The sequence below is a fragment of the Aspergillus pseudodeflectus genome (assembly GCF_044049435.1).
Source record: "Aspergillus pseudodeflectus strain CBS 756.74 chromosome Unknown BJX68scaffold_34, whole genome shotgun sequence".
NCBI lineage: Eukaryota > Fungi > Ascomycota > Eurotiomycetes > Eurotiales > Aspergillaceae > Aspergillus > Aspergillus pseudodeflectus.
Genome location: NW_027263810.1, coordinates 331,359 through 350,637, shown reverse-complemented (window position 1 = coordinate 350,637; position 19,279 = coordinate 331,359). Strand labels below are relative to the sequence as shown.

The 19,279-nt window shown below is 52.9% G+C and overlaps 9 protein-coding genes across 9 annotated transcripts; 5 read left to right on the top strand and 4 right to left on the bottom strand.

Annotated features, from left to right (window-relative positions):
* Positions 1–289: 289 nt before the first annotated feature.
* Positions 290–1,806, top strand: BJX68DRAFT_241503 (uncharacterized protein; the record flags this gene model as incomplete). The annotated part of the gene is made up of 4 exons (XM_071040849.1): positions 290–525; positions 583–610; positions 678–767; positions 818–1,806. Coding segments are annotated over exons 1-4 (884 nt in total), but the record flags the coding sequence as incomplete, so codon positions are not given.
* BJX68DRAFT_268938 (Alpha/Beta hydrolase protein) lies at positions 1,632–2,504 on the bottom strand (the record flags this gene model as incomplete). The annotated part of the gene is made up of 1 exon (XM_071046223.1): positions 1,632–2,504. The coding sequence occupies one exon, from the start codon at positions 2,502–2,504 to the stop codon at positions 1,632–1,634; it is 873 nt and encodes a 290-aa protein (XP_070897014.1).
* Positions 2,505–3,126: 622 nt separating this feature from the next.
* Positions 3,127–5,820, bottom strand: BJX68DRAFT_268937 (fungal specific transcription factor domain-containing protein; the record flags this gene model as incomplete). Its single annotated transcript, XM_071046222.1, has 7 exons — positions 3,127–3,487; positions 3,602–3,829; positions 3,882–4,055; positions 4,103–4,578; positions 4,646–4,712; positions 4,771–4,931; positions 5,008–5,820. The coding sequence occupies 7 exons, from the start codon at positions 5,818–5,820 to the stop codon at positions 3,127–3,129; spliced, it is 2,280 nt and encodes a 759-aa protein (XP_070897013.1).
* Positions 5,821–6,775: 955 nt separating this feature from the next.
* On the top strand, positions 6,776–8,225 carry BJX68DRAFT_277228 (salicylate hydroxylase; the record flags this gene model as incomplete). Its single annotated transcript, XM_071048290.1, has 3 exons — positions 6,776–7,292; positions 7,392–7,753; positions 7,818–8,225. 3 exons carry the CDS (start codon positions 6,776–6,778, stop codon positions 8,223–8,225), a joined length of 1,287 nt encoding a protein of 428 aa, XP_070897012.1.
* A 400-nt stretch (positions 8,226–8,625) lies between these two features.
* BJX68DRAFT_268935 (alpha/beta hydrolase) lies at positions 8,626–9,832 on the top strand (the record flags this gene model as incomplete). The annotated part of the gene is made up of 3 exons (XM_071046221.1): positions 8,626–8,791; positions 8,912–9,629; positions 9,703–9,832. The coding sequence occupies 3 exons, from the start codon at positions 8,626–8,628 to the stop codon at positions 9,830–9,832; spliced, it is 1,014 nt and encodes a 337-aa protein (XP_070897011.1).
* A 648-nt stretch (positions 9,833–10,480) lies between these two features.
* BJX68DRAFT_256630 (cytochrome P450) lies at positions 10,481–12,230 on the bottom strand (the record flags this gene model as incomplete). Its single annotated transcript, XM_071043209.1, has 4 exons — positions 10,481–10,637; positions 10,737–10,903; positions 10,975–12,084; positions 12,153–12,230. 4 exons carry the CDS (start codon positions 12,228–12,230, stop codon positions 10,481–10,483), a joined length of 1,512 nt encoding a protein of 503 aa, XP_070897010.1.
* A 1,234-nt stretch (positions 12,231–13,464) lies between these two features.
* Positions 13,465–15,056, top strand: BJX68DRAFT_256629 (FAD-binding oxidoreductase; the record flags this gene model as incomplete). The annotated part of the gene is made up of 3 exons (XM_071043208.1): positions 13,465–13,882; positions 13,959–14,472; positions 14,612–15,056. 3 exons carry the CDS (start codon positions 13,465–13,467, stop codon positions 15,054–15,056), a joined length of 1,377 nt encoding a protein of 458 aa, XP_070897009.1.
* A 729-nt stretch (positions 15,057–15,785) lies between these two features.
* BJX68DRAFT_241502 (amine oxidase, flavin-containing superfamily) lies at positions 15,786–17,644 on the bottom strand. Its single transcript, XM_071040848.1, has 2 exons — positions 17,457–17,644; positions 15,786–17,398 (listed from the first exon to the last, which is right to left on the bottom strand). The coding sequence occupies exon 2, from the start codon at positions 17,296–17,298 to the stop codon at positions 15,877–15,879; it is 1,422 nt and encodes a 473-aa protein (XP_070897008.1). The 5' UTR covers positions 17,299–17,398; positions 17,457–17,644; the 3' UTR covers positions 15,786–15,876.
* A 663-nt stretch (positions 17,645–18,307) lies between these two features.
* Positions 18,308–19,268, top strand: BJX68DRAFT_268931 (SDR family oxidoreductase; the record flags this gene model as incomplete). Its single annotated transcript, XM_071046220.1, has 4 exons — positions 18,308–18,344; positions 18,414–18,661; positions 18,732–18,935; positions 19,002–19,268. The coding sequence occupies 4 exons, from the start codon at positions 18,308–18,310 to the stop codon at positions 19,266–19,268; spliced, it is 756 nt and encodes a 251-aa protein (XP_070897007.1).
* Between the last annotated feature and the right edge of the window lie 11 nt (positions 19,269–19,279).

The window sequence follows — 19,279 nt, the reverse complement described above, 5'->3', positions numbered from 1 at the left end:
GTGCGTTGTAAAATCCGGAGACTAGAAGTGCTTGCCCGTTTGGTGCAATGGGAGATGGTGACTCGGGGATCTCGTCGGTCCGCATAGCCCAGTCTTTTAGTTTCCGCCGGCCAAGTAGTAGGCTACTAGTCGATCACGTCAATGGAGGCCGTCTCAAACCCCAAAACACGCGACATCTCTCATTGGCCTAGCGCAAGAGCATGGGCCATACCTAAATGGGCATCGCCGATCTGATCAAGCCACACCACGACATGACGCACAGATCCACTGACATGAGCCAATGCGTGAATGACAACGCCGAGGGTCAATATTCGCCATCTCCAACGGCATTTCTGGCTGATATTCAAATATTTGAGAATCGCGAAGTCAATTTGGACTTTTCTAAATCGTCGCCCACCTACTTGATTGAAGCTTCGAGTTCAACTTGCCTCTCCACATTGAGGTTTTCTACCATGACTTCCGTGGATATATCCGTCGACAGCCCAGTCTTTGAGGAGGCGCGAGACAAGGTCGTTATTCTCACTGGTTAGTCCATCCAAGCGATTGCCCATTGTGCGAATTAGAAGCTGATCAGAATTATAGGTGGTTCAACCGGCATTGGAGCAGAAACGTACGTATCAGTCCTACTGTTCTGGTACCTAATTCCACGATGATTGATTGACTCGGCCCATTCACAGGGTGCGGCTTCTAGCTGGACTTGGTGCCAGGGTGTCTTTCCTAGACACGAACAAGGCCGCCGGCGAAAAGCTGGTGGCCGAGCTAGGAGGGTATGTGTCTCGCAATCTCTCTGCTGGCTGTGAAATGCTCATCTGCTTAGGAATGTTCAATTCTTCCACGGTTCGGTTCTCAGCTGGGACGACCAGCTCAACATCTTCGAGAAAACAACCCAGAAGTATGGCCGGGTAGACATCGTCCTCGCAAATGCCGGGATTGGAGAGAGCGCCGAGGACGTCTTTGTCGACACTTTTGACCGGCGGCATAAGCTGGAAGCGCCCACGCTCGTCGTTTTCGATGTCAACATTCGTGGCGCCATCTACACGACCAAGCTGGCGCTGAGCTATTTCCGACGCCTCAACATCCCGGGTTCTCTTGTACTTACGGGCTCGGCGGCGTCTTACCTCGACACTCCCGGAATCCCAGTCTACAACGCGGCCAAGCACGGCGTCATTGGCTTAGTGCGCTCGCTGCGCGATACCTTGAGCGCGGAGGGCCTGATCCGAGCAAATGTTGTTGCGCCGTGGTTTACCAAGACGCCGTTTACAACCAAGGTGATACAGAGATGGGAAGAAAATGGCCTGCCAGTTAATCAGCCCATAGACGTAGCACGGGCTATTGCATTCCTGGCACTGCATTCCGGATATCATGGGAAGTCGGTTTATGTGGCTGATGGCAAGTATACCGAGCTTGAAGATGGGGTTCAAGCATCGAGAGAGATCTGGCTGGGTAAACAGAACACGGCTTGGGATGACCAGAAGAAGGCTGCCAAGGTAAATCTGGGGAAGCAAGATGAATGAGTCCATCCTATTTGGAAGTCTCGGAATCTACATCGAATGAGGACTCGGGCAATTTAGAGGTGTGTAGAGGCCTTTTCATCCGCAGAAGCCGTTTTAAAGTCTAAACCTGCCACGCAGCTATTCCACACTTCCTTCTAACGCTTCCTTGACTACTTGATTAAATCTTCCAGGTTGCTGAATATGGACAATATGTCCCGCATCCTTGATAACCACCATTGAACTTCCCGTTTGAGCAGCAAGGGCCTTGGTCTCTTCCACGACGGAGACCGCATCTTGATCCCCAACAACAAACAGCACCTTTCCACCGCTTCCGGAGTCTCTGATAGCTCCCGCGTGAGGCCACAAGTTCAGCTTCCGCAGTGCGGCCACGCTGGCGAGGTATCCCTCCAGCGGCTGCGTCCCAACCTTGGCCGTAATGTCGGCGGCTAGCTTAGCATGCGCCGCGCGCCACTCGTCATTGAACCATCGGGCCACGCTCTGCTTTGCTAGTTCCGCGACCCCTTTTTGTCTCGCGAGAGCAACTCGTTCATCCCACACCTGGTCATCCGCAGGTGTCGCGTGGGCACGGCTGCCGACAACGAGAAAGTGGCGGAAGCGTTGTGGACGTGTTGCGGCTAGGACGACGCCGATGCCACCGCCAATGCTAAGACCGACGAATGCTTCGGCTTGGTTGATTCCGAGGTAGTCCAGTAGCTGGATCACGTCCGCAGCGAGGTCATCAAGGGTGTGCCCGGCCCCGTAATCGAAGTCTTGTGCCGCAGATAACGGGGATTGACCATGAAAGCGGGTGTCATACCGAATGATGGTGTAGTCTCGAGAGAAGGTGTCGACGAATTCGTCCCACAGCCAGGTAGCGGCAGAGAGCGAGTTCGAAAGGACCAAGATGGGTTTGTTCTGAGGCAGAGGAAGCCTTGTTGTCGCCTCGAAGAAGATTTTGATGGGTGGATTCTCGGACACGATGAGGAACCCCGAGTCACCGGAAGAGGCCATGCTTGTGGATTACAATGATCAAATGGAAGTGACGTTGTATTTCCAAGATATACTTATAATTCCACCATGTAAGTGCCTGGGCACGAGTCATGTCACCTTCGGCGATGCTCTATCTGGAAAGATGGGAATGACGTGATTTGCACAGGAATGACCTGATCGCGGGGGAAACAATGTGCCCCCACAGGCTGTCGGTCAGGTAGCGCGTGCCAACAATCCCGGTACTGGAAGTTTGAACCTCGATCTATCCGTGTTGCCGAGATCATTGGCTGGCTCTCAAGCCCAGTGGTCTTTGCCCTCCGTACAAGCGACGTTCTGTTTCAAGGATTCTACAAACTGCCGGATGTCTTTACGAATTCCGTAACTATCTATCTTCGTCCCTTCGCGACCGCAGCTCTCCAGCCTGTCTCTTTGCTACCCAGACACCAAATACAAATCCATAAGCCTACTGTCTTGGAACTGTGCTGCTCTGATCGATCCTTCTAGGTGCCATAGGAAGATAAAATGGCAGGTACTGGTTTAGTAACCGGGAAGGACCAAGCCTTGCGGGATTGAGGCAGTGGCTCGCGGTGATACCAGAAAAGGTAAGTCCAAGGTGTCCTGGCCGTCGTTTCTCACTTCATGTTTACATCCTGCTAGCACCAGTGCCCTTCTGCTGAAACATAAACATATTCGTCTCCTCCGCCGGGCTCCCACCAAGACCAAAAAAGTTCACCCTAGTTGGCAGATACCAGTCAGCTTCAGAGAGACACGACCAGACTTCAGGGGGCTCGGGGAAGGCGTACCACTGCTCGACGTCCAGTGAATCGGGGACACCTCCTCCAAGGGGTAGGGACAGATCTAGAGACGGCTGTGACGTATCCTCGAAGAAGTACTGAGTCACCCCGGTCGGCGAAGAGAACTCTGTGCTTGGCCTTGTTGACGACTGGCCGAGACTCAATCCGGCTACGCTGTTGCCGTCGTAGTAGAAATCGGTTGCCAGCAACCTACGTCATGTCAGAATTCCATCGACTGTTCGGTTGCCCTGCTCGACTCACTGCTTCATGTAAGATTCAGTAATGTCGCTGGACACCCGCAGACCCGGAAGAGGGGACTCCCACTGATCCGCATAAAAGAAGGGCGAGGCTACGCCTCTCGAAAGCTGCATGTGGGCCTGCAAGGCCTCAAACAGTCGGTGGACTAGCGACGCGCTGACCCAAAGTTGACTGAACTCATACAGCATGTGCAGACACATCGAGTACTTTGCCTGAGCGTCAGCGCGGACGTGGTCATTTGGTGACTGTCCTTCGATGAGGAAGAATATCAGACAATTGAAGAGCGAGATGGTACTAGCATTGACTCCTGGTCAGCGTCGGAGATGGGTGTTGTAGAATGACGTACAGTTGACCGGTGAAGCGGAGGACATGATTATACGCCCTCACGTTGCGGAGAATCTTGCTAATCAGGGTTGCTGCAGCGATCCCTCGGGCCTGGCAGTAGAGTCGTTCGGCTTCAGCCCGCCCCTGGGCCGGACGCGAGACTGCCCTCTCTCGGAAGCGTAACATGATATTTGTGCTGCTGGGCTTAGCTGTCTGAGTGGCGGATGGGCACAAGGAACTCACAAATACAGAATGTGCAGGAAAGCTGGCCAGAACTCGTGTTTCTGAATATCGTCCAGGTCATACTTCAGCACGTCGGGTACCCGGTCAAGCCAGTCGCGACAAAGTTGAAGACCCTTGTCACTATAGTCATCGGGAATCTCTCTTTTGAGCCCCTCTGAGCCAGGCGGCACGGGTGCCTGACCGACCGCTCTCAAAGACGTCAGATTTGCCTCGCGCTCAGCGATGGAGACAGTCATGGACATTTCGAGGTGCTGCCTAATAAAGTGCGTCTGGTGGACATGATGCAGCGCTTCGGCAACCCTGACGATTTCTATCGAGAAGGCTACTTCAACGGGTTGGTAGGGATAGCGGTGTAGATGCTCAGCGACGTTGGGCTCCTCGTTGAAATCGTCTGCAGTTAAAGGGGGGACGTCAAAGTCGGAGATGGCGATGATACAGGGAAGACCGTGAGAGACGGCCACTGCCACATCGCGGTTCTGTCTGAAGTTAGACGTCCAGAGTAATCCGTCTATCAGACGAGATTGGTCAAGCTCGAGCACTTACAAAACACGTCCACCATATTCGTTTCCACAGGCGCCCCAATACCACGTCGCTTTTAGGATAATGGTTCCTGAGCGAGCAAGTCAGTTCCGCACATCAAAGGTCATCGCAGGGCTCTTTGAATATACCATCGATGCATCCCAATACTTTGCGCAGTATTGATCGCATCAACCGCACATGAGCGCATGTTTCTCCCTCCATCGTCCTTCTTGTCCCACCACCAAGTAAGCAGCAGCAATGCCTGGACGCGGACAAGCCGACTCCGCTCGTAGCCCGTATCTAGTAAAGCCTAGAATCTGTCAACTACTGATCAAGCGGCATAGAGCATCACAACGGCCAGTAGACAAGGAAGGATTTGGTCTCACCTTGGTAGCCTTGTAAAACCGCTGCGCACTGCTCTGGTTGGTTCCCCTGCTATCTAGAAGCTCCGGATGTCGACATGCCCGAGACCCAGACGTAAAGATGGCAAAGAGCAGGAGTGGACTTGGGCTCCCACCACCGTAGAAGGCAGAGAGAAACTCATGTCGGTTGATCACTGGGGCAGTTGGATGGACGTCCGAAAAGTATGCCTCGACGAGATCCTCCTGCAGTTTGCGAGGTGGCAGGTCAAAAGCACCCTTTGCTTTGAGGTATGCCATGTCTGCCGAGTCAAGCGTGAGAACCTGGTGCTCCAGGTCGAGGGTGGAACGAGAGGACATGTTGACCTCCAACGGACGCAAATAGCCGATTGGCTCCTTGTTATGCAACAAGTTGTCGCTCGGCCAAAGACTCGCTGTCTGGTTGCTGTTAGCGGGTGCCTGGTTGTGCTGTTGCTCCTGCATAAAAGACGGTGCGTATGATCCAAGACTGTCCTCGACGTAGGCCTCGAACCGATCTATACGCATTGGAGGAACTGTTGACGAGTTTGATAAGGCATGATTGCTGGAGAGCGGCAATTGAGTCCTTCTCGAAGAGGAGGTCGAATCCTGATGAGATGTTTCCTCGTAGGGTGTTCGGCCAGGGACCGGTATATCGGTATGAGTGTCACCGACTAACTCCATGCGTTGTAGGGCATCACGCCCATCAGTAACAACCTGATCGTTCTCCATGCTCGTGCGAGCAAGTGGATCTACTGAGGAAGCATCGAGTACTGGTGATGCAGCCCGGTTAGGGCCCAGGTCTGATTGATTAACGGCCATTGGAAACAATTGAAGGTCGTCGCCCGGCTCACTGCCCTTACAAACATCCAGGGATGAGCAGTCTTCATAGGGTACAAGAACATATAATATGTGAAAACAAGCGACATACACGAGCTCTGTAGAAGTTTCCAAGTTAGGTTGACTACCTCTCAATCGACCGTCAAGATGGGTCCTTTAGTGAATCCTCGTCAGCTTGCGAGGGCATGTCTTGCACCAGTCAACTCACCGACAAGTTTCGCCGGACGCAAGGCAGTTCTATTAAAGAAATTAGCCTTAGCGGAAATACCGCCGGCGATACGTGTTGAATAACCTTGCAAGGGCCATGTCCACCATTTCGCCGTCCTATATTTCTGCTTGTTAATAACCTACGGCTGCCTGGGGAAAGCGACCATTAAAAGTCCTGCGTATGCATCCTTGCGTACATACCGGGATTGCACTTGACCTTTCTCTCATGACATCGCGCGCAGGCATTGCTGTTGGGCTTTCTTTTTTTGGTAAAGGACCCGGGATCGACCTGAACAAGATTGATACTGAGCATTTTGGACTAGAACGGATGAGATAGGAGGTATCAGGGTGTCTGCCGGGTCACAAAGAGCAGCAGGGCGAGATTGCTATCTGCAGGCAGAACATAATCAAGAGACGTGTCGAACATCGAAGTCGGAGAGTTGACGGCCGACACCAAAGCACGCCATTGAATACCCCAATGGCGCGTCTTCACTACGTCAAGCGATTCAACGTTGCGGTCTCGGTGAAACCATTTTAGGGTCGCGGAAGGTGAGCTTCGCCAGTTTGTGATGAGCAATAACTTGCCTCGACTCGGGCATTTTCGAGAGTCGCCAGGAGAACGAGAGCTCCAAAATGTTGACTCATCGACCATGAGCCGAACAGGCGCATATTCTTGAAATCAAATGCCCATTCCTGGAACACATTGACACCTTCAAGTTTTTTTTCCATCATGGCTGCCATACAGCTGGCTTCATCAGAAACCAAACCCTCTCAGGGGGGCGAGAATCTCCGCATCGTCATCGTCGGCGCAGGCTTGGGTGGCCTTCTTGCCGCCATCGGCCTCGCCCTTGATGGCCATCCGGTAACGTTACTTGAGCAAGCCACAACCTTTGGGGAGGTCGGCGCCGGCATGCGTATCCCTCCCAACTGCTTCAAGATCCTCCGCCGATGGGGCATCGACGCAACATACCTCAAGAAAACGCACTCTAACGGTAACCGTTTCTTACGATATGACAACGGCGCTCTGTTGGCGGATATGCCTCATGGGGTACCGGAACTAGATTTTGGCGGGAGTTATCTGATGGTTCATCGAGCCGATTATCATTCTCTCTTGCTGCAGAAAGCTCTGGCCCTTGGTGTTCGCGTTAGGGGTGGATGCCGGGTGGACGAGTACGATTGGGATGCACCGGCAGCGATAGTGCAAGGAGGCGAGAGGGTAACGGGAGACCTCGTTGTCGTTGCAGATGGTACGTCGATCAGTCAAGATCCCTCGTCACGCGAGAAAAGAGCGGCTCAGAACCTTGGAGGATATCATGCATATCGGCCAGCCTGACGCAACCTTCTAGGCGTCCAGAGCCGTGCGAGAGCCGAGTTCCAAGGGCACGAACTGCCACCCACCGACACAGGCGATATCGTCTACCGCATACTGATTCCTGGCCAAGACCTGCTTGCGGATCCGGAAATGCGTGACTTGATATCTCAGCCTTGGGTAACATCATGGTGTGGTCCCGAAGCACATGTCATAGGATATCCCGTGCGGGGAGGTGAAGTATACAACGTTGTCTTTTGTTGCTCCGAGTCTTCGATGCAAGACCAACCTTTTCAATTCGGAGAGAACAAGCTTCTCATCTCAGACAACTCGGAGCTTCGACGGCGGTTCGTTGACTGGGAGCCACGAGTGAAGAAGCTCGTTGAGCACTCTGGCAAGGTATGGAAGACCCGTCGATGTTGTAGCAGATTCCGAACGCGACACTAACCGTGACTCTCTGCAGGAGTTCCTCAAGTGGCGGCTGTACGATTTGGATCTTGTCGATAACTGGGTTCATCCCAAATCCAAGGCCGTCCTGCTTGGTGACGCTGTCCACCCAATGCTACCATACATGTCGTCCGGTGCGGCCATGGCTTGCGAAGACGCAGCTGTGCTTCGGAAGGTCCTCCAGGGCACCACGAAAACCAATCTCGGCTCGGCACTCCGAGCGTACCAGGGTCTGCGCCAGTCCAGAGCTTCCAAAGTCCAGAAAGCCGGAAGAGTGCTTCAGGATGCATATCACTTGCCTGACGGCGAGGCACAGCGGGAGAGAGATGTGTGGATTACCAGAGATGACGAGAGGAACCCGATATTCTGGGGATACAAAGCTAGGAGGGATTGGTTATTTCGGCATGATGCGGAAGACTTCTAGAGGGACCTAGACCAAGCTGTTCTAAACCACGCTGTAGAGTTACGAAGCAGCCTCGTGACTTTTGTAGAAGTCAATGGGTTGCGCTTCTTGTTTCAGAATATCCCTGAAGCATGTAGCACTTGCTCTAAGTACCTACTTCGTAGGTTACCTCAATCGATACCGTTTCTGAGACGTACCAGGCAGGTAACGGGTTGGCCTCAAGGGCCAGTCAGCCTCGGCGATACTGCTTTAAGTAATTTACGGCGTCCAGTACACCAGCTAAGGCGAACAGACCGGAGTTGTAACTGAGTGTAACCCTTGATAGTGCATCTCTCGATGATGTGGTCAAGCCTCCTGAGCAAACTCCTTCTCGATCTTGCCGTCTCAGACAATTCAAGCCAGCAGTCACATCATGTTCACCATGGCCGATATTTCCCTGTACTCGACAGCACCATCCGCTGAGTGGCTCCTCTATGAGAAGACGTGGAAGCGGCCCGCCGCATCTCCCACTGACACGCTCAAGGAGGCGCGTGACAAGGCGAATGCCAGGACCGCAAAGCTCTTTGCTGACGTTTTGGGAAGACCCGGTGAGCGATCAGCCTGTTGGACTAGTCCTCCTTACGATGACGGACTCCCTCCCCGTTGTTCTTATACTCGTTGACTTGATCATTTTGGAGAGCCCCGAGCTAACCTGCATATGTTTCCAGATGTTGGCCTTCAAGTCACTGATCTCAAAATTCCCACAACCAATGGTGTCCAAATCCCCATCCGTCTCTATAGGCCTACCCAAGATGACTCGAAGAACCAACCGAAACTTCTACCCCTATACATATCCTTCCACGGGGGCGGTTACCATCTCGGAAACCTGGAGACAGAAGATCCGCATTGTCGCCAGATCGCGCTAAAGACTGGCTTCATGGTTCTCAACGTCGACTATCGGCATACTCCAGACTGGACGTTTCCAGCTCCCGTTGAGGACAGCTGGTCGGCGTTCCAATGGGCGACTCGGAACGCCTCTCAGTATAACTTCAACAATCAGCAAATCTTCGTCGGGGGTGTCAGTGCTGGCGCCAACCTCGCCATCTCTGTAGCTCTTGAATCTCTCAGAGACGATACCGTTCCAAACACCAGAGGACTCATTCTTGGTACGCCGTCTACTGTTCACCCAGCTCACTTTCCCGTTGAACTTCTAAAGGGTCGACCGAGCTCTCTTGATCTACACGCCGATGCGCCCTTTATCAACATGCAGAAGCTCCGGGGCTTTATGGACCTCTATAACCCAATCCCGACACATCCGACATGTTCACCTCTACTGCGTCCTTGTCAGGAGTTTGTCGGCCTGTGTCCAGTGTCATTTCACATCGCAGGGCTCGATCCACTTCGTGATGAAGGGCTCTTGATGGAAGAAAAGATGCGGGAAGCTGGGTAAGTCATGCTGCAAGAGCATGCTTCGAGAGAAGAAGAAGGCTGGGTAGCGAGGAGCTGACTTGATTTACAGAGTTGAAACAACCTTGCACATTTACGCAGGCGTTCCACATGCATTCATGTCCCTGCCAGAGCTTCCTTCTGCAGAGAGATGGCGGCACGCGATGCAAAATGACTTGAAGGGATGGATTGCGTGTTCTTAAGCAAAATATGTACGTAGACAGGGTTCCGAGAATAAATGACTGCATCTAATGACCTTCGGACTGGGCCTATCTACTAGCTCGGATTCTGTGTCGTATTGTTTATCTCTTTATGGCACCTAGAGGTATAAATTAGTAAATGCTGGCAGGGTAGTTTGGTTAGAACTGACGTACAGTGATACTCTTTTTACATGATACAGATTGTAGACATGCAAGCTTGCCATAATGCATAGAATCCCTCAGTCATGATTGAGGAGAGCGTATGACTCTGAATTGCTTCATATCAGCTGGCCACTGGCAAGATTTCCCCGTGTAGTCCATTATTTTGCGCTCAGGTCAATTCTGGTGGATAGCTATGTGATCTGCTGCCCTATCAATCGCCTTGATGTACTGCCTTGGTATATCAGCCGCTTTCCTGCATATCGTATGTGCCTGAGTTACTCTGTCCTGTATTAGATGGATTCGGTTCCACTTGCCATCTCAAGGATCAAGGTTAACTACAGCTCGCAAATTGAACATCCTATTCTACCACTGACAGCTTCCTAGAGCCCTCTAATCGCCAGTGCCATCAGCACATAGTCATCTTAGATCATCCTATCATAACCCTAAATTAGTGGACTGACATTGGACCAGATAGCTAACTATGCTCTCTCATACTTTCCTCGGCGATAATCTGACCGGCAAAGCCGGCTTCTCCCATAAGACAAAACACTCCTGATCCAACCAGTCCTGCGCTGGCTGATCCATTTCCATATCAAAGTTGAAAACCATGCGAGCAAGGATCAACCGCATTTCGACGTATGCCAGGCTGGATGGACAGAGACGTAGATTAGATCATCGGCTTGCAGACAAAGCGAAAGGGGCTGGGAGGCTAAGGGGAATAAATATGTGTAGAGGCGGAACGTACTTGCGTCCAATACAGTTTCTCGGGCCAAAGCTGAATGGCTGCATTGCCGTTTTGCTATCGTTTGCGAAGCGAGGGTCTCCGAGATGGCGTTCTGGGATAAATTGCTCGGGGTCGGTGAAGTTTGTGGGGGAGTGGTTGGCGGCCAGTTGGGAGATGGATACCACGGTCTAGAGAATTCGTCACTGACAGGTGTCTTTACTATAACGGGGCCGTGACAGGAGACTCCACGTGCACTTACACCTCCTGGTACCCAGTTTCCAGCGATCATATCACCCTGTGCATCCACGATCCGGGGTAGTCCGGGTGCGACGGGGGGATACACGCGAAGAGCCTCGGTGAGGACAGCAAGACAGTATTCGAGTTTGTTGCAGGATTCCAAGTTGATCTCCCTCTCGTCGGTGAAGGTGGACCTGATCTCGTTTTGAAGCTTGGCGAGGACGCGTGGATTCCTCAAGAGCAGATAGGTCACACCTGACAGTAGAGTTGCAGTCGTTTCAGAACCAGCGATGATAAGCGTGCTCCCATTACTGACCAACTCTTGGAAGCTGAACCCTTTTTCCGTGTTGTCGTGTTTCAAGATATTACTGAAGAAGTCTGGTCTGTCGTTGGGCTTGTGTAGCCGTGCCTTGACCTTTGCCGTAGTCAATGCCACGTGTGTATTCCTCTGCGAGAGGATGTGCCGTGGCGTGATGAGTCGGAGGAGATGCTTGGACCCAGGCAGACGCCGAGACACGTTCGCATAACCAGCCATCCTGAGCTGGCTCAGCAGAATGAATACCCATTGGTGGTAATCCGAGTTCTTTAGACAGTCAAATGGCTCCCCAAAAGCCAGATCACCGATGATATCAAAGGTCGTGAAATTGTACCATTTGACCAGGTCAACAGCCCTTGTGCCCTCGCCAATCTTCTCACGCAAACGCTGCATCAAAAGATCGACATAACCCTTGATGATCGGCTCCTGTCCACGCAACGAGCTATCCGAGAACCCATGTGACATTAACCGGCGGAAGCGAGAATGGTCGGCGTCGTTGGAGACGATTATGCTTGGCGCTCCGCCAGGGGTGGGTGAGTAGAAACGGAAGTCCTTGGTCTTTTGACCATGCCCGGCGCGGGTTCCGTAGATGGCCTTCCAGGCGTCGCCGTGAGTAAAGGAGAGCTCGTCGGGAGCGATGCGGACAACATCACCGTATTCCTGGTGTAGCTTCTTGATGGCTTGCGGGAACCGGCCGCCCATGGTTATTCGCATGTAAGGGATGCGCGTGGCGGCCATGGATTTCGGACCAGGATATTTGGCTAACGGATGGAAGTAGACATTGTAGAGGACGAGAGCGATGAAATAAAGCGTGATCTGGCACCGGTATGCTCATGGTCAGCCCAACCTCGATCAATCTCCAGAAGGCTCGGGCTGCCTCTTACCGTTATCAAGCTGCAGCCAACAATCCAGATCATGCTTGGAGAGACCTGCGTCCCGCCAATGTTCGAGATGTACGCCATGTTCAAATGATGCTTGAAGCACAAATCGACCGAACATGATCAAAATGGCAGCTGTTTCACGGTACTTATAGCGCGACTGCCCCAACCCGTCAATTGACGTAACGTCACATAAACCCTCTTACTATTCATACCCAGGTATGTAGCATCCTGCAACGAACCCGCTTAACCGGCTCGGCGTGTAACAGTGTAACTCGATTGATTGACCAGTTGCATTATGCAAGTGCATAATTTCGTCTCATGTAGAGTTGCTGCGACATACAAGAGCGCCAAGCATTGAATTCCCATGGCGATCCATGCCCCGTAAGGAAAGAGTCGACAACAACCCTACCTTCATCTGCAGCTACGTGGGTGGGCACGGACTCGCCTTGCATCATTTTCTTATGCACATCTCCGAGGGTATACGGGCAAGCTTGGCGAGTTATGTACACAATCTCTGCGTTGTCCATCTTATTGGAGTTGGTACTAGAACAGTCGCTTCCGTTTCGGAGATGGGACCATGCGTACTGCTCTGCGCTTATTCAAATAACGTCTTGCCCTGTGCCTCCTTTGGAGATTGCAGCATGGTATACAAAGGTAATCAATTTCTCTTCCGGGCATGTCGGAGACACTCCACTGCCAGCAGCTATTGCACAGCATGGTGCTTGCACTGATTCTTCAATCTCCCCCTGAGAAGCAAAGAACAACGGAGACCGTATATAGTTTCGTGGCTGCTTAGATATTGATGGCCTTTTTGGCGATGGTCAAATGAAACTATGTCAGCCGAGCAAATCGGAATGTATAAGCAAGCCCATGATCTACAAGGTATTAAATAACCTTCTGGCCCATCCCTCTTCATCGAGTTGAATATCACTCCAAGCTAGAGGCTTTTCTTTGTGCTTAGACCAGAATAAAGTAAGCAGTCAAGTTTGCAGTAGGTAGCCCTATGTGGGGCAGATTGACAGCCAACGGAGTAGGTCAGAAATGCCCCTATCCATCCTGTCAGCCTGGATGTTGGCCCTCACGTCTTTGGTTCCGGCCAGAGCACTTGGTGCAACCCTGCAAACAGCTGGGATGTCTTGTTGGTTTGAAACCTTCACAGCTGCTGTGACCAATCTAGGGCAAAGTCCCCGTTTGCGCGCTGCGCAGATCATCAATGTCAGCACTAGTAAGCTTGGACCTGGTTGGACCCAACATGCTCAAAGGCAGGCAGCTGCAAGAGATAAAGTGATTGAAAGAACGACCATAAACGCCACCCATGTCGCGAATTCTTGCAGACCTCGCCACGCTTCTCCCCGCAAAGGTTATCCTCCCCTCGGACGAAGCCTACAGCACCCTAACAGGCTCGTACTTTGCGCAACAGAGCCGCCTACATCCAGCCTGCTACGTCCTCCCCACCTCCGCCGAGGATGTATCCATCGCCGTCCAAAAGTTAGCCGAGACTCCCTATGCGGTCTTTGCCATCCGCGGAGGCGGCCGCTCGTGGAACCCCGGTGCAGCCAAAATTGACGGCGGGGTGACGATTGACTTGCGGAACCTCAACCTGGTCAGCGTCGATGAGGATTCGTCAATTGTGTCGATTGGCGGTGGAGCCTGCTTCAGCGATGTACATGCTGTTCTTGGCCCAAACGGGCTCGCTATCGTCGGCGGGAGGAATGACACTTGGGCGTCGGCGGGTTTTTTACTGGTGGTACGTCGCATACTTGCCCAGGGATATCCATTTTTACTAATGAACAAATCCACCCATCGCAGGAGGCATCTCAATGTTCTCGGAAGAGCGCGGCTTCGCCTGCGACAGCGTGGTCAACATGCAGATTGTGCTCGTTTCAGGCGCCATCACCAACGCCAACGCGACAGAAAACAGCGACCTCTTTATCGCGCTCAAGGGCGGCCAGAGCAACTTCGGCGTCGTCACGCGGTTTGACGTCCGCGCCTTCACCCAGGGGTCCTTCTGGGGTGGCGTGGTGCAATATCCCTCCTCGGCGGATGACGCACAGCTTACGGCGTGCGAGGCCGTCATGAGCGCGGAGACGCGAGACCCACATATTGCGGTTGAGCAGAGCTTTTTGTTCCATTCCGGGTCTGATGAGCACGAGGCTGCGCATGAGTATAGCTGCAACCTCATGTACTACACAAAGCCCGTCGTGGACGCGCCTGCACTGCGGCCGTTCACGCAGATCCAGCCGCAGGGGCACAGCACGATGCGCTTGGGGACGCTGCAGGAGTTTACGGGGGAGTTGACCAGGTATCAGCCTGCTGACAAGTGGTGCGTGCGCTGCCCTACCATACCTGCCTACCCTCCCTACCCTATCTCCCCTACGCGACGCCTCCACGTATTCCACTAACTGACACAGCCTCAACTTTGTCACAACATTCCGCCTCGCTCAAGGGGCCGGCATTTCCAGCAAAATCCTCTCAATTTGGCGCGACTTTACAGCAAAAGTCCACTCCGACCTACCGGGCGTCGACCTCCTAAGCTCGCTGACCTTCCAGCCTCTCCCGCCGCAATCAAGCACTCCAACCTCCGCCAACAGTCTCGGCTTCCCTCCAGACAGTCACAAAGAGGCAACCCACGTGCTGCTTCTCATAGCAAACTACTCGTCTTCGCCCAAGCACACGTCGGCCATCGAGCGTGCGGCACAGGACGCGCTCACCGCCGTCGATGAACTGACGGCCGCCAAGGGGTTGGGCGTGCGGTTTCGGTATATGAACTACGCGTCAAAGTGGCAGGATCCGATTACTGCGTATGGCTCGGATGTTGTTGAGGACATGTGGCGTGTCTCGAGGAAGTATGACCCCACGGGAGTGTTTCAGGCGAAGATGCCTGAGGGGTTCAAGTTACCTAAGTGAGGGAGGGGTTTGAAACCCGGAAATCGTTTAGAACCGAAGGATTTTACAGGGTACAGGGTAGCTTGTGACATCTATTGATAACCAAGTCTCGTGGGAATGTAAAAGAAGCCTGGTTCTAGCTCATGGCTGTCTAGAGGAGAAAAACATAAAGGAATACAGATTCGCTCAAAGACGGCTGAGATACATCATTGCAATGTTCTTGTAGATACCACTCCAGAGCCTATCCCCTATCTACCCAAGCCACTGATCCAGTAAGTCTCTTGACGAAATGCTGCTGATATTGGGCGGACAACCTGCTACGTCTGACCCGCTAAGGGACATCCCAATTTCTTTGACTCGCAGCGATGACCTGGCAATGGCTTCATCAGTTCATCCGCATCGCAAAGTCTCAACGAAGAATAGGAGTAACTCATAAGTATTTACAACGTGAGCCTTCTAGCGTCAAGCGCCAGCAGAGTTATCCATGGCATGACCAAAAAAAAGCAAAAGCAAAGTAAACGCGACGCAAAGATAAGAGAGCTAGAGTCAACAGGAGAGACCCCTGCTGATGCGGATGTGGAGACGCTGGAGCTAAGGGCCAAAGCGTTTATCTCCAAGTCATCTATCTGAGTTCAGCAACTGTGCTACAGCCGTTGGTGAAGGTGCCACCCCGACTACAACTGATAGGGCTAGCACTGTAATAGCCTGCTAGGGGTCTGTTGGAGTAGGGAGAGTATTGAGCTTGAGGAGGTACATCATAATCCGTGACACGAATAGCTATCGCGAACCAAAGAAAACCCATCTCCTTCCAGTTGGAACAACAATGTCAATAACTAACAAACTAACCAACAATAACCCTCTCATTCAACACCCGCTCTGTAAACCTCCACAACGCCGCCGAGTCATGCGCATGCCACGCCGCACCTGTATACCAGGTCTTCCGCAACCCCTGCAGCGAGTACAAATCCCGATAGAAGCCATTCGCAATCGCCTCGGAAGACACAAACAGCTGAAACGGACTATGGTTCCCATACGCCAGGATCTCCGGGTCGGCGGCATCATACCCGGCATTGCGCAACTGCAGCGCATTGTCGATTATCATCTCTCGAACCTCTTCCTCACTGAGGTCTTGGTCGCCACCGCCGAAGAACCCCATGAAGAGGGTTGGGACTTGAGATGGGTAGAAGACGTATGCACCCGGGAGGACGGGGACGTTGTACTCTGTGTCGACTGCCCGGTTGAGGATCTGGACGTTGTTGGGCACTCCAGGGAGACGTATGACGGTGGTGTAGTAGTAGCTGTTGCCGAACTGGGCGAATGTTTCTGTTTCGCGGTCGTCGAGGTCGAATGGTTCCAAGTTTTGTGGCAATGGTGGAATCGCGATGATGAGCTTATCGGCTTGGATAAGCTGCTTTCCCTCGGGAGTAGAGACGAGGATGCGGTGGCCATCATCTGAGCGAGAGGCTGCTATAGCCGTGCTGCTGAGCAGGACATCGTCTCCCAGCTCGGCCTGTGCCGCCTCGTAGAGCCTCCCATTGGCTAGGCTTGCCGACGTCGTGAAGCCCTGCTGGATACCGAGGAGCACGGCGAAGCTGAAATACTTCATAACATAGACAGCAGGGTAGTCCAGAATATCTCCTAGTCCCTGGACATACAGCGTCAGCGTCTCCACGGCCGGACCGAGGTTATGCCGCGCGATGAAGTCGCGAAACGACAACAGCAGATCCTCGGGGACAGGGTCCGGAAGGTCCCATCCGTCGGCAAGGTAAGGAAACTGCAAGAGAATTTGAGCATATCGTGTCATTGCCTCGACAACACTCCCACTCGGGGGTGGGACACGCTGGCCCGTCCGAAGATCAATCCGCTGGCTCCCCTCAGAGATCCTGGTGAAGTCCTGGCGTGCTGTGCCGATGTTGAAATGCGCGAAGAACCGAGCCGCGTCTGTATTGTTCGAGTACACCCAGACGCCGTAGTCGATTGGTCTCCCTTCAGGGTCATAGTATGTCCGCGTGTGACCTCCCAAGTGGTCCTCTCTCTCGACAAGGACAACACTGTGACCAAGCTCTCGTAGTCGAACTGCAGCATACGTGCCTGAGGCGCCGCCGCCTATAATGCAGACATCGCGGGTGATAACTTTCGGACCTCTTTCCGGCCCGTTCTGCTCGTCATTCTCAAGCTTCGGGCCGGGGCTAGGCAGCGAGAGAGCAGAGCCAAGCCAGCCGAGTAGTAGCACCAGTCTTGCTGTGCTGAAAGAGAAACGCATGGTTCAGGTTGATCAGCCTCGGAAGACGACCCGCGCATGTAGAAGGGCGTCCTGCCCTTAAGTAGGCGATGTTCCCATGTTGGGGGCAGCGCTCTCAACTCTAGGAGAGGATGGTGAGTTACACAAAGGTTGGTTCACATGCGATCGAGTCAGCTTACCATTTTCTGGTGCCTTGGCCGGAATTCATCTCACCAGCCCTAGGTGTCCTAGCAAGGTTCGTACATCGTGCCTATATGACGCCCCAGAAGTTTCATAAAGCTCCGCTTCTTATAGCCTTCTTATAGCACTCAAAGATCCCGCGAAACTCCGCGTCCGTTCGGGTCCTTTCCCTCGACTATTCAAACCAACCCCCTTATCGCCGCAACAGATACACAAACCATGTTACACAGACCAAGCAGACCTGTTTGCAACCCAGGGCTCAGACCCCACGGCATGCATTCATTATTCGCCCGCAGTACGACAAAGCGAACCGTGACCATCGCCTGGGCAGGTTGTGGATGCTCATTCGATCGTCATGCTAGGATATCCTCGACCAACATCCTAGCGTGCAAGGCAAACGAGCTGGAGGATATTTGATTGGTATAGTCGGTGGAAGAACGTGCATTGAATGCGACTGTGTGTGAGGCGAGCAAGATTCAGGACGTCGTGGGGAGATCTTGCAAAGTTCCACGGAAGTGAGCTGCTCCTTAGATGCGGGGTCGGAATTCCTCCGCGTTTGCGCAGATCGGATCCGTCACTTGCTGGTTGTGGTCCAGGTCACAGGAACGGGGACGCGGGGAAGCCACGGGAGATGATCGCATTGCCACACCAGCCAGCTTCAGGGAGCTTACGTTGTACGTGGAGCAAATAGCCATGTCGGCTTTCATCCCGATCGTCTCCAAGTTCCTCTTCCTCGGATAACCCCCTCCCCCACCTTACTCTTGTATAAAGCAGTAGCAACATCATCTTCTAGTCGCTTATCGAAACTTTCAGTTCTCATAACAAACAGTCAACCCAAGAAGAATTCGCAATGCCCCGTCTCCAAGGCAAAGTCGCCATCGTCACCGGTTCGTCCTCTTCCTCTACCCGACCATCCCCTCCATCGCTACACACCCACCTTGTCTAACAAAGAACAGGCGGTGGCTCCGGCTTCGGTGCCGCAATCGCAACACGCTTCGCCCAAGAGGGTGGAAAAGTAATCATCGCAGATATCAACGTTGAAGGCTCCGAAAAAGTCGCATCTGCGGACCCCGCGAATATCGTCTTCCAGCGCGTCGACGTCACGAGCAAACAAGACTGGGATAGCGTTGTCGCGTTGGCGTTTTCCAAGTTTGGACGATTGGATGTGCTTGTGAATAACGCGGGGACGAGTTATCGGAATAAGGTGCGATGCCCTGTCTTTTATCCCTTTGCTAGGAAAACGCTGGGGATCGAAGGCTGATCGGTAATGGTAGCCAACGCTCGAGGTCACCGAGGCGGAATGGGAGCGCGTCTTCAATGTAAACGTCAAGAGTATCTTCCATGGGTCGCAGGCGGTCATTGGAAAATTGATTGAGCAGGGGCAAGGCGGGTCGATCATCAATATTTCGTCGACGGGCGCGTCGAGGCCCAGGCCTGGCTTGGTCTGGTATAATGCGAGCAAGGGTGCTGTTTCGAATGTATGCACATTCCTTCCTTTCTGACCATCTATCGCAACGAGAAGAGATGGCTAATGATCTGAACAGGCTACAAAGGGTCTCGCAGCAGAGTACGGCCAGTACAATATCCGTGTCAACACTGTGTCGCCTCTCCTCTCGGGAACAGGCCTATTCAGCATGTTCACTGGAATGGAGGATACGCCTGAGAACCGGGCGAAGTTCATTGGCAACGTGCCGTTAGGTCGGCTAACGGACCCGAACGATATCGCAAACATGTGCTTGTACCTGGCTAGTGATGAGGGAGCATTTGTGAACGGTGCAGAAATGATTGTTGACGGAGGAAAGTGTATCTAAGTCGTCCTGAT

Excerpts from the sequence above, each read along its gene's own strand:
- BJX68DRAFT_241502 (XM_071040848.1), bottom strand. The coding sequence starts at position 17,298 with ATGCGTTTCTCTTTCAGCACAGCAAGACTGGTGCTACTACTCGGCTGG.